Raw genomic sequence first — 13,635 nt, 5'->3', positions numbered from 1 at the left:
ACAGTGTTAAAGGGAACAATCTCTGTCAGAAGACACTTATACCTATGAATCTATAAGTGGAAGGTGCTATGAAGATTGTAAAACTCTGAGCTTGACACAAGGGCTTGCCAACGGACTCTCTAAATGTGTGAGCGAGGGAATTCCTGCTGATTACTGATTGGGAAAATAGTCTCTGTGTGTGGTGGTGGAATGGCTGCTGAGGTTTGTAGTCACTTTATCCAGGCTTAAATGCCTGGAAGCCAGTGAACAGTGTCTGCACAAGCACTTAGCAGGTGGGTCGTGAATGATTTAGCCAAGTTTGCCTTCAGGAAGTTTGGCCAATGGAAGAGCAGGGTTTATGGTGGTCAGGAACAGGTTATTGTTGGTAAATTCCCTTAGTTCCCCCTGATCTTTGCTCAGTAGGTGGCAACTTTCTTGGTTCACGTGGATCCAGTGCAGGAGCTCCTAGTGTTAGATAGTTCCCTGCACTGGTGGTTCTGACTGGAGCTGTCCCCTGAAGTGTGGTGTCATCTCTGAGTCCAACATGAGATTCCTGCTGATCAATTCATAGCACAAGAAGCAGGTTGTGTGTGGGGCGGGGAAGGGGACGTGCTTTGTTGGTGAATATTGTGACTCCCTTGGGATGTGAATCTCAGTCTTTGCGTGTGTCTCAGAATCAGAGACTCTGATTACAAGGTGGTAAGTTAGGAATTACTCACCGAGTTCAGACCCAGGTGCAGCCAGGAGAGACTGACAATGTTAAAAGGCAACAGCAGAGTCGGTGCAGGGCACACCCACTGGCTGTGCCGGGTACAGTATGTACTAGTATGGCAACCTGACGGGTGCAGTGTGTGCGCACTGGATCCAAACAGCTCAAGGATCTTGGTAGCCAAATAACATTTCAAGGCGAAGAGTGAAATCCTGGCCCCACTGAAGGCAATGGTAAAACCTCCATTGACTTCAACGGAGCCAGGAGTTCACCCTAAGACTGGACCAGGAGACTGCCTGCATGCAGCTAGTGTAGTGCAGGGGTGTAGCCACAGGTGGGCTGTGGCCCACCCAGTGATCATCCAGGCCCACCCAAATCAGGGCTGGAGCCCCCGAATCCACAGGCTGGGACTCCTACCCCCAGCTCAGTGTCCGTCAGTCTGGCCGCATCTTTCTCCTGCCAGCGCCATGCGCTGCTTCCCTGGTCTCTGACCCCAGCACTAGCCCCACAGGGGGTGTGCCTCATGAGGGCAGGTCTGGGTGGGGCTAGTGCTGGGGCTGGAGACCGGGGCAGCAGCTCCCGGCACTGGCAGGAAAGGGATGTGCCTGGGCTGACGGACACTGAGCCAGTGTCGGGAAGGGTGAGCAGAGCTTGAGCCCTAGTGGGACCCCACTTTGCCCAAAATACACACCTAGGTGACCAGATGTCCCGATTTTATAGGGACAGTCCTGATATTCGTGGCTTTTTCTTATATAGGCACCTATTACCTCCCACCACTTGTCCAATTTTTCACATTTCCTATCTGGTTACCCTACGCACGCCCCGCAGCCTGTGTGCCCCAGGCAGCCTCAGCTTTGGGTGCCTGCTGAGCGGTAAGGCTCGGCTGGAAGGGGAGGAGGGAGGAGAGCCCCCCTTCCTCCTGCCCCCTTCCCAGGGCACCGGATTCCTCCTGCACCCCTCCCTCTGCTCCTCCCGTCACTGCCCACCCCGGAAAGCTGGGGCCCACCCAAGTTTCCTGTCCTAGGTATGCCGCTAGTGTAGTGTGAGGGTAGAGAGTAGATCTGGGGCTTTCCGAGGAGGCTCATGGATATAACTGGGTACCACAGCTCCGCAGGAAGGCCGGATGGGATCACGGCAGATGGAGCTCGTATGGAAGGGACCAGGTGTTTTTCCTTAGAAGGAATTCTCCTTCCAGCAATTGCTGAGGAGTTCCCTCCAAGAACCAGGGTCTGGGCTGGGTAGCTAGTTAGGAGAGGCAGGGCAGGGCTGCAGGGAATTCAGGTAGGAATGCCGCTAGCAGCCTCTGTGAGAAGCAGGAGAACTGCCAGGTGAATTACCCGCAAGGTACAAAGGTATCAGTTGTAAAGAGGAGAGTAGATGTCTGTTGAGAGTTCTGGGCAGGGCCACATAGGCTTAGTCATGGTGTGTAACAGCACCAGAGACTCTGGGCTCTGTGGGAGACAGTCCTGGAAGCTATGTGTCCATTATTAGAAAGAAGGTTGAAATCCAGGGCTTCTGCAGTAGGTTTCTCTGTAAGGACCCCAGTTCCAGACAGGCAAGAAGCCCTATGGAGACTCTGTACATGGATGAGAAGACGGGGCAGAGAGGGGAGCTCAAACTTCATTAAGCAGGAGGGGTCCCCATGGTGAGAGGAGAAGCAGATGATCACAATGGCCTGTTTGGGTCTTAAAACTCTATGCATCTATAGACCCATAAGACGGGCTCCATTTAGCCACAAGGGAATCAGGTTGGCTGGCCATTAAAATTAATTTTCTCGTCAATTATTTTCCCACAGGGCCCTGGCCACTTTGAGTGCCCAGGATGGATAAATCGGGGTTGTGCAGCATTAGGCTGTTGCTTCTATGACCCCTGCCTCATTCACTTTAGAAACTGGAAGGCCTGTGGAGAACGAGGAGGGGAGTGCAGGAAGAACTAGGATGCTCTTGTTTCTAGCACTGACCGTCATTCAGTCGAGCTCAGTTCTGTTCCTGCCTCTGCTGCAGACTTCACAGGTGATACTGTGCAGGTCTCTGAAGCCAGTTTTTATGGGGTCTGATTTGCATAAGTACTGAGTATTCACAACTGCCGCTAGGCTCAAGACAAGATGTGGCTGCTCTGCTCTTCTGCAGTCAGGCAGCGAGGTCGGGTGAAATGAGCACAGGGCTGCAAGTCAAAACACTGAGTTTTATCCTGTCTCTGCTGCTGACTCACTCAGTGGCCTTGGGCAAGTCACTTTGCTTTTCTCTCTCCGTTTTACCGTTTGTAAAATGGAGCTGTGACATTGTACTCTGTATGCTTTTGTGAAAGTATGCTGATGAGTGTGAATATAATGTAACTGAAATATGCTTCATGCAAAAGGTCTTTTGTAAGGTATCATTACAAAGATTATAATCTACTTAGTGTGGTCATCCTATTTGTACAAATGTATCACTCGTGTATCTGAAACTAGAAATATGAAATATAACTCTGAGGTCCTATTGTAGTTAAGCACAGTGTGGGCCATTCATGGTGGTTTGGAATCTTAATGGCTCCCATTAACCAGGACAATCGAGTGTAGATGGCTCTGTTTTACTTCTAAATCTTCCTGTATACTGGCAAGCAGGTAATGAAATCTTACAGTGACATGTGATCATGGCACCTAAACTCGAATCCACCTTTAACCTGGTGCTTTTCCATTGAAAAGGAGGGGTGGGAACCCAGAGAGGAACAAAGGATTCCCGCCTTATGCAAAAGATATCTAAGTGAGTGGAACAGAACAAAGGGGGCGGCCATCACGAGAAATCCCCTCGCTACCACCTGAGCTGGAACAAGGGCTGTACCAGGGAAAGGATTGTGCCCAGACTAGGTAGGCATCCAGTCTGTGAAAGAAACTTATTGAAACATCTCTGAAGGTGAGATTTTATCTGTATTGGGCTTAGATTTGCGTGTTTTATTTTATTTTACTTGGTAATTCACTTTGTTCTGTCTGTTACTACTTGGAACCACTTAAATCCTACTTTCTGAATTTAATAAAATCACATTTTACTTATTAATTAACCCAGAGTATGTATTAATACCAGGGGTGTGGTAAACAGCTGTGCATATCTCTCTCTCTCTGAGTGTTATGGGGGCGGACAATTTATGAGTTTACCCTGTATAAGCTTTATACAAGGTAAAACGGATTTATTTGGGGTTTGGACCCCACTGGGAGTTGGGCATCTGAGTGTTAAAGACAAGAACACTTCTTAAATTGCTTTCAGTTAAGTCTGCAGCTTTGGGACACGTGTTTCAGACGCTGGGTCTGTGCTGGAGCAGACTGGCATGTCTGGCTCAGCGAGACAGGGTGCTGGAGTCCTAAGCTGGCAGGGAAAGCAGAGGCAGAAGTAGTCTTGGCACATCAGGTGGCAGCCCCCAAGGGGTTTCCGTGATCCAACCTGCCACAGGAGCTAATAATAATACTTCCCCACCTACTTCCCTGGAGTTTGGTGAGGCTTTATTAATGTCTGGAGAGTACTCTGAACACATAAAACTCTGCAGAAATGGTGAGTACTCTGGAGAATCAGGCCCTGAGGGTCTCAGGTTGCTGCCCAATCACCCCAAATAAGTCGTGAGTTGGGAATTTGGGCTTTAATCGTTGTAAGCACAATTTTCAAAAGCAGCTAAATGATATAGGAGCTTAAGTGCCATTTTCAGAAGTGACTTAGGCAGCAAGAGGGAGCAGTCTGTATGGTTCTTGGGCTCCTATGTTACTAGAGAAAATAGGATTTAAGTCTCTAAGTCACTTAGGCCTTTTGAAAATGTTATTCTTGGGCTTCTAAGTGCCTAAGTCACTTTTGAAATGGACCTCGTAAGAGTCTGCTATCTCCTGGGGTGTTATGAAGACAAATTCATTAATGTTTGTGGGGCATTCTCACACTACTGTAATGAGCATAATAGAAAAGCCAATGAAGAAATTAATAATTCTGTATTCAGTGCAGTGTTTGTACGGTCTGTAGAGTGAACAAGGCCCTGGGTCACAGGTTGAATGAGGAGGATAAAAAGAAATATTCTACAGCTCCTCCATCCCCTGAGCACCATCTTCCCTGTGCACTGAAGGAGGCAGGACCTGGGGGAGGTGAGAATAATAGAATATGTTGATGCAATTAGACTGTATCATAATGTATATGCAGAAGGGAGGGTTGGGGACTGAATTAACATGATATAGATAACCTTAATTCTGGTATTTTCTAATTCTTGTGCCTTTGGCTTTGACTAAATGAACTAAATAATGCTGTTTATTTATTTTTATAAAAGCTAAATATTAGAGAGGGTCAACAACCAAAAATTTTTCCTGTGAAGTATTTTGAGTGCAGTATTTCAATTTTTAAACAGATCTGAGATACTGGGATGTGGAAATGGAATGAAAATTTTTGTTTGGACTCTAACTAAAATATTGATTCATTTCAACTTTTGGTAAATGAAACATTCAATTTTCCATTCCAGGTTTTGGATGTACAGGTTTGCCACTTCCTCCCCCTTTCTATTTTTTCACACAATCAGAATATTAGGACTGGAAGAGACCTGAGGAGGTCATCTAGTCCAATCCGCTGCTCATCTTTTCTTCCACTGTAAAAAGTTAGAAAAAGGTAAAAATGTGTAAGAAAGTAAGAAAGCAGGGGAAAAAATCTTTGGAGTTTTTTCAATTGGAAAAGTGTGAAAAAAGTAAAAAAAACCTCAGTGAGTGAAAGCACTACTTTCTCTGTGGTGGGCTACCAAAAATACCCCCAGGAACTCACGTGAGAGAAAGGAAATGCTGATATTCAGCAGTTTATAATTCAGCCAAACCTGGAAGGAATCTCACTGCAGGAGGAGAAGGCACCTCCCTGGCCCCAGCACTGACCCCTTCCCAAATTGCAAAGGCTCCAGCCATCAAGGAAGGTGCCGAGAATATTTTATCATAGAAAGTGTGAAGCAAGCTCCATATTGGGAGTCACTACCAGCTCCCCCTCTAATTACTATTGGAGAAGGCTGGGGACAATGAATCGGTGACATTGATGAAACCCGAAGGACAAAGTGCTGCCCCTGCTCCGCTGCCCGGCGTCAGGACAGAGTTGCTAATGTTTTTACTGGAGAATCCAGGGCTTTCCCCAGTCACAACCATTCTTTTGTGATGATATTATTGACTTAAATGTTATCTTTAATACATTTACTGTTATTTTCTGTGCTTTAGGATCTAGCTCCCCCTCCCCTTGCTGTGTCCTGAGGTTCCCCTGCTCTGGGGCAGCATCACACACTGAGGGGCAGGTGTCCTTAATCCAGCATCTCTCTTGCACTTACCTGAGCAAATCACACCGGCATCATTGTCGTGTGAGCACGGAGAGGCCCCCAGGGCAGTAACAGGGCAATGGCCCAAATGGGTTTCAGTCCCTTTGCAGTGAAATGTGTCTGTCCAGACAGAGCCAGTTCCCTTCCCAAAATACCCTCCTCCTGGGTTTGATACAGCGAAGCCGCAGTCCAGCTGACGACAGAGCACGTTGGCATCTGGTAAATCCCAGCGTGAGTCACAGAGGGTTCCCCAGGCACCAAGAACCTGGATCTCCACCCTCCCTGAGCACGCTGTGCTGCCGTTCACCAGCCGGAACCCTGTGTGCCCTGGGGAGAAGGGAGAAGGGGTTTAGAGAGGGAGCATTTAAGATATTTTATATTAAATAATAAAGAAAAGGAAAGTTGGAGGGATTGAACCCATTCCCGTTATATCGAGTTGTTTAGGTTTAACTAGAAGCTGATAGCTGCTTTGTTATCCCAGCTCCCTACAGAGTGAGATCATTTTGTTTGCTGCACCCTACTCTAGAATACACATGACTGGGATTTTAGAGACATTGTGCCAAATTCTTACGTGAGCATATGACACTTGCATCATTTGCATGTGAGCACGTCTGACTCCCATGTGATATCCTGGGACAGTACACGAGGTGTGACTCATTCCCTACACACTGGAATTCCTCAGTCCAGATTGGTCCATGTCCTTCTTGGAAATGAGCTCTTCCTGGGATAGATAGAGCTGTTCCACACTCTAGTCCATTACAGATAACACTGGCAGCTTTGAGATCAAAGCGTGCATCACAGATTGTAGCCCAGGTGTCTCCATGTCTTACTTCCACACGTCCTGAGCAGGCATTGTTCCCTCCAACCAGCTGGAGCTCAATGTGTCCTAGAAAGCCAATGAAGGATGAAAATTACAAAGGAGCCTTAGGGAGTTAGGTGTTCCACTGCCTTAGAACTTTGGCCAAAAGCCCATCCTGGTGCAGTGGGACAGTGCAGGCAGCAATTAGACATTTAAAAAAAAACAATGTACAGCAGATGGAGAGAGGGGAATTTAATAGCAATCGATATACATTGGAAGTTCTGAGATGTAGAAAATCGATAAGGGAAGCTAAAGCTATCAGGAAAAACTCCACAGTTGGCAGGGCTTGGAACAATAATGACCATTTTTTTCAGTATATTAGGAGTAAAGACAAACAAACAAACAAATCCTAACAAAGGTGTAGCCCATTACAAATGGAGATGGTAAAATAGTTTATAATGATGCAAATAAGACAGAAGTGTTCAATAAACATTTCCGGTTTTGAATAGAAGCAGGATGTGTATTCAAAGTATATGAAGAGGGTGAACCACTCTGCAGTCTGTAGGTAACTAAGGAGGATGTTAAACAGTATCTAGTAGGGATAAACTTTTTTAAAAAATCATCAGGCCTGAATATCTTATAAAATCTTGGAATAAATAGAAATGTAGGACTGGAAGGAACCTCACAAAGTCATCTAGTCCATCCCCTCACACCAAGACAGGTTTTGTATACCTAGTCCACCCCTGATAGATGTTTGTCTAACTTGTTCTTAAAAGTCACCAATGATGTGTGTGACGGGTTCGGTCACAGACACCCCCTTGGGACAGTCACCTCACATTCTGAAATTACCTCTGAGCCCATTTTCCCCGCCAGCTTGGGACTCCAGAACCCTGCCTTGTTGAGCCAGACATGCTAGCCTGCTGCAACACAGACCCAGATCTGGACCACACCCCAAAAGCTGCAGACTTCAACCAAAAACTGCTCAGCAGCAGTACCAGATTTAAGATGGATTTAAGATGGATGTCATATGAGACCTCATTGTTCATTACCCACAGGCTGGCCCACACGTACACAGGAAGGCTTGCAGGTAAATAAACAATCTACAACCAATTGTCCCAGTCAATCGGAGCCAACAAGATTCTAAACCACCATAAATGGCCCACACTTTGCATTATTACAATAGGACCTCAGAGTCATACTTCATATTTCTAGCTTCAGATACAAGAATGATACATACATACAAATAGGAGGAATATATTCAGTAGGTTATAACTTTTGTTATGGTACATTACATGAGACCTTTTGCATAAAACATATTCCAGTTACATCATATTCACACTCATAAGCATATTTCCATAAAACATATGGAGTGCAATGTCACAACGGGGATTCCACAACCTCCCTTGGTACCTTGTTCCAGTACTTAACTATCCTTATAGTTAGAAAGTTTTTCCTAATATCTGACCTGACTCTCCCTTGCTGCAATCTAAGTGGATTACTTCTTGTCCTACCTACCCATTGTAGAGAGAGAGCCCAAAACTGGACACACTGCTCCAGCGGAGGCCTCACCAGTGCTGAGTACAGCAGGACAATTACCTCCTGTGTCTTACATATGACAATTCTATTAATAAAATGCAGAATGACATTTCCTGTTTTCAAAACAGCATCACCCATTTCAATCTGTGATCCAGTATAACCCCAGAACATTTTCTGCAGAACTGCTGCTTAGTCAGTTATTCCCCATTTTGGATTTTTTGCTTTTGATTTTTCCTTCCTAAGTCTAGTACTTTGTACTTGTCTTTACTGAATTTTAATTTACTGATTTCAAGCCAATTCTCCAATGTATCAAGGTCATTATGAATTCTAATACTCTCATCCAAAGAGCTTGTGACCCCTCCCAGGTTTGTGTCATCCACACATCTTATGAGTTTATTTTCTACTCCATCATCCAAATCTTTAATGAAAATATTGAATAGTTCCAGGCCCAGGAGAGTGATATTATTTATGTATCCATAGGAACACAGTGACCAGAGAGAGAAGTGTTCAGGCAAGTAAAGGCCAACGGGCATATGTCTTACGTAATCCTCAGCATTTCCCTCAAAACCTGGGCTGGCCCAACCTATCCCAGGTACCCCTGCTTCTGGGGACTGGGTTTCAATCTCCTTCCCTGCAGACCCTGCCTCTCCCTCTCTGTTCATCAGGGCTCTCCTTTTTATAAGTCCCAAGCTCTTTGTTTAACTTTCCCACTTGAAGGGCCCCTCCCCTCTCCCAAGCTAGGGGGGTTGTGCCCAGCTTGGTCAGAGGCAAAAGTTCAAAGGCCTTGACACCCATATTGTCAGTTAAGTACCAGTGACTGGGTTCTCTGCAACCATTGTCTGCCTTGCTGGGACATGTGGGGAGATCCAAGCAAGGAGTTACTCTTTGAACCCTGGTAGGAAATGGCAAAACAGCAATAAAAGAAACAGAGGTACACATAATATATGTAAACATACAGATATTTCCCATGGTCTTCGCAGGGGTCCTAGTGGACAAGCAACAGAACTAGAGGTCCCAGGGTGATGCTGTGAAAAGGCTACAGTGATCCTCGGAGGTTTAAGCTGGGGAGCAGTGAGAAGAGCTGGCTGAAATGCAGGATTTCCAGCTCACAGGAAATTTTGCTATTTCAAAACTTCCTGTGAACCAGAAATCCCCTCCAAACTTTCTTCTGGAAAAACCAACACATGGTGTGTCCGACATGAAATTTGCTCCCAGGGACACCAGCAGATGCTGAGTGAACTGACATTCTTGTCAGTTTCACAGTGCTAAGAGAAAAACAAAAATGTCAATTTCTCTTGCATTGCAGACTGCCTTGGACTGGGGACCCCTGGGCTTCCAGACTCCTGGGCCAGCTGGGGTCCCAAATAGGCAGCTGGCCTGGGAGTCTCAAAGCTCTGGGGTCCCCGGTCTGGTGTAGTCTGCAACGCAGGGCTGCCCCAGAGCCGCAGACCCTGGGAATCAGGATCCCATCCCAGGATTTCTAAATTCCCTGCTGTGGAGCTGGGAGCTGAGCCCTGGTTAAAGCCAGGACTCCCTTTTCCATGGCAGGGTTGCCCTGGAGCTGCAGACGATAGAAGACCAGGGTCTCTGGTCTTGGGGCAGTCTACATGGTGCAGCTATCCCAGAGCAGCTGACCTGAGAAGACTGGAATACCTGGCCCCAAGGCAGTCTGCATGACAGGGCTGGCTGGAGCTCCCCAAGCCAGCTGGCACTTAACCATGCAGGTTTCTGCCACAACCCTGCCTGTGGTCTAGAGAAAGTTCATTGCACCCGACTCACTTTCATGGGAAATGTCCAGTTCAACAAACCAGCATTTTCCAATGAAGCTCTATTTTGTTGGATAATTTCTGACCAAGGACATGATTTTACCTCTGTATACAGTATGGTGAGACCAATACCGCATCCAGTGTGTTGTCCACATTTTAAGAAGGATGTTAAAAAAAATGGAAAGGGTGCAGAGAAGAGCCACAAAGATGATTTAAGGGCTTGAAAATACGCCTTGTAGTGAGAGATTCCAGGAGCTCCGTCTGTTTATTTTTAATAAAGAAGACCAAGAGATGATGTGATTATACTGTATAAGTACTTTAGTGTAGAAGTACTTGCACAGGGACAAAACACTGGTATGTAGAGACCTCCTTATTCTAGTGGAGAAAGACAAAACAAGAACATATGGCTGGAAGTTAAAGCCAGAGAAATTCATATTAGAAGTAAGCCATACATTTTCCATAGCGAGGACAATTAACCATTGGAACAAACTAAAAAGGGAAACAGAAGATTATTCACTCCTGAAGTATTTAGATGAAGACTGGATGCCTTTCTGGAAGATGTGCTTTAGCCAAACAAAAATTATTGGGTTCAGTTCACGAGTAACTGGATTAAATTCTGTAGCCTGTTACCCAGGAGGCCAGACTATATGATCTAATGCTTCCTTCTGCCCTTAAAATCTATAAAGCTATGTATCTAAAAGGAAGTCAAGCACTCAAACATTCAGAATACCAGACGCGTGCTGTCCTCTGTAACCTTAATTAGCCCCTTTTGTATTTCCATTGTGATACTGTCTTTAATTACACGATCAAATGCTATTTTTGCCCCAGGACCCCTGCCTCACTCGGTGCACAGGACACGTGGTGCTGACTGAATGGGTGGATGGTCAATCGTTCTTTTTATACTCATTGTGCAATGTGTGGCCCCAGCCCTTATGTACTGCACATCATCCAAACTGAACTCCTAAAACAGAATTGTTCATTTCCTCACAGGCTTTTCTGTGGTGCTCATTCCTATGGTAGCTGAGAGCTTCACAAACTTTAAAAAATTTCTCTTCACAACACCCCTGGGAGGCAGGGAAGTGTTGTTATCTCCATTTTACACATGGGGAACTGAAGCCCAGAGACACTATGGCCAAAATGATCAAAAGTGTCAACTGATTTTGGGTGCCCAACTTGAGACACCCAGGTCCTGATTTTTCAGATTCCTTAGCATTATACAGCACTTAGTATGTTCAGAGCAGAAGACCTACTGCAGGGGTGGGCAAACCTTTTGGGCCGAGGGCCACCTCTGGGTGGGGAAATTGTATGCAAGGCTGGGGCAGGCGGTTGGGGTGCGGGAGGGAGTGTAGGGTGTGGGAGGGGGTGCGGTGTGCAGGAAAGGGCTCAGGGCAAGGGATTAGGGCAGAGGAGGGGTGCGGGTGTATGAGGGGGCTCAGGGAAGGGGGTTGGGGTGCAGGAGGGGTGCGGGGTGCAGGCAGGGAGTTTGGGGGCGGGGTGCAGGAGGGGATCGGGCTCCGGCCTGGCGCCGCTTACCTATAGCAGCTCCGGGGTGGCAGCGGCACGCACCGGGGCCAGGGAAGGCTCCCTGCCTGTCTGCCCTGGCCCCACGCTGCGCCGCTCTGGGAAGCAGCTGGAACCACATCCCTGCACGGCCCCTGGGGGAGGGGGTGGACAGGGCTCCGTGCGCTCCCATTGCCACGCCCCCAGGTACCTCCCCCGAAGCTCCCATTGGCTGCGGTTCCCCGTTCCTGGCCAATGGGAGCGGCGCAGAGTGGTGCCTGGAGGCAAGGGCAACACACAGAGCCCTCTGCCCACCCACCCCCCCAGCCCGGGGTCCCAGGGACGTGGTGCTGGCTGCTTCTGCGGGGCCTGTGGCACTATGGGGGGCAATCCCACAGGCCGGATCCAAAGCCCTGAGGGGCCGGATCAGACCCATGGGCCATAGTTTGCTCACCCCTGACCTACTGACTTCAGTTTACAGCAGCACATGCTCAGCACTTCTGCAACCAGACCCCCACGGTTACAAGGGGCCACCCATAAAATGAGGAACACACAATTAATGACCACCTGTGAAATATTTGGTTTCAGAGACTTGCCAAGCATCACATAGGATCTCTGTGGCAGAGGCAGGGAGAGAATCCCGTTCCCCAGGGCAGGATTCAGCTGCCTTAACAAGAGACCCTCCTTTCTCTTTCTGCAATCCCCTGCCTCACACACAGCACACTCTGCAGTTTCTGCAACCAATGAGGCAGGGGCCTACACAGAACAGCCTCCTTCACGCCACAACCAACCCTGATTCAGAGCCCTGTCGAGCACAGGCGTAGTTTGACTGCTATATTTGGGGGGGACAGAGAGCGCTCACACACACACACACAGACACACACGCACACACACACACACAGACACACACGCATGCTGAAGCCAGTTATCTTGGCTCACTGACTCTCCCTCCCCCCACCCCAGCCTGCAGTGGTCTCTGGGCTGCCAGGGCTGGGGGCGGGGCAGGATGGCTCAATGGGTGAGCCCCAGCTGCTGCTGTCTGCTGCAGCGACCTGAGCTTGGGAGCTGTGGCCACTCCAGCACCGGCTGTTGCAGAGATGTTGCTGCTCTGGGGCCTCCCAGGGCCGTTGCAGCCGCCTCCCTGCCGGGGCTGCTGCTGCCGAGGGGACGCCACATGCTGGGTTCCTGCTCCCCGCTCCCATTCCTCTCTCTCCTTCTCTTCCCATCCCACCCCCTTCACCTGCCCGCTGCCCCGTGCCCCTCCCCCTTTCCCAGTGTCCTCTGCCCCCTGCAGGCACTCACCGCTTTACAGGAAACGGGCAGGCACTAGGACCCAGGCAGCCGTGCACAGCTGCAGAGCGACAACCCGGAGCAGCTACTCTCAGCCTCAGGAGAAGTGGCTCCATCCCCCCCACCCCCGTTCCCTGCACCGACCCCGCGTGCCCCCCCCATGCCTTTCCTCTGCCAATGCCCCCCTGCACCCTCCCAAACTATGCCCATGCTGTCTGTCCTGTGCACTGAATGAGGCAGGGGTCTCATGGAAAAATAGCTTCTTATCCTGTAATTAAAGACAGTATCTTAACGCAGATGTACAAGTGGGCCACAATAAAGTTACAAAGACAACTTTAATTCTGCCATTTCGTTATTTTTTACAGCTCAACTTTGCAAACTTAACGTTCCTTAAAAGTAATGTTTTGTGCATAATTTCCTAGGTTTTTAAAAAAGCAAACTGAAAAAACAGAAGTTCCAAGATGCGGAATCATGTTGCCACCCTCCGGATGCCACCCGTCTCAGTTTTACCCAGACAGTCCGTTTTTTGGCTTCTGTGTCCGGGTGTCATTTAGGGTTGCCAGGTGCCTGGTTTTCGACTGGAAAGTTCGGTCAAAAAGGGACCTAAATGACGCCTGAACCAAAAATCTGGTTTCCATGGGGCGGGGCAGGAAACCGGGTCATTAATCTGTGCCAGCCCCTGCTCAGCCAGGGCGGCTTTGTACCTGCAGGCCAGCTGCTTGAGACAATCCAGCGAGTGACGAGGGGAGAGGGGGAGTGAGCGATGAGGGCAG

At 48.3% G+C, this 13,635-nt stretch overlaps 1 protein-coding gene across 1 annotated transcript in view; it reads right to left on the bottom strand.

Moving 5' to 3' along the window:
* Positions 1-13,635, bottom strand: part of LOC144268907 (antigen WC1.1-like) — a 62,338-nt gene that overhangs the window by 15,684 nt on the left and 33,019 nt on the right. The window contains exons 3-4 of the mRNA XM_077824231.1: positions 6,543-6,857; positions 5,984-6,298 (exon numbers count right to left, since the gene is read on the bottom strand). Coding sequence (XP_077680357.1) covers positions 5,984-6,298; positions 6,543-6,857 — 630 coding nt within the window. The remainder of the gene's footprint in view (positions 1-5,983; positions 6,299-6,542; positions 6,858-13,635) is intronic.

This window comes from Eretmochelys imbricata, chromosome 1, assembly GCF_965152235.1.
Source record: "Eretmochelys imbricata isolate rEreImb1 chromosome 1, rEreImb1.hap1, whole genome shotgun sequence".
In the NCBI taxonomy this organism is placed as follows: domain Eukaryota; kingdom Metazoa; phylum Chordata; order Testudines; family Cheloniidae; genus Eretmochelys; species Eretmochelys imbricata.
The sequence above is the reverse complement of the archived record's forward strand: the minus strand, read 5'-3'. Positions and strand labels throughout refer to the sequence as shown.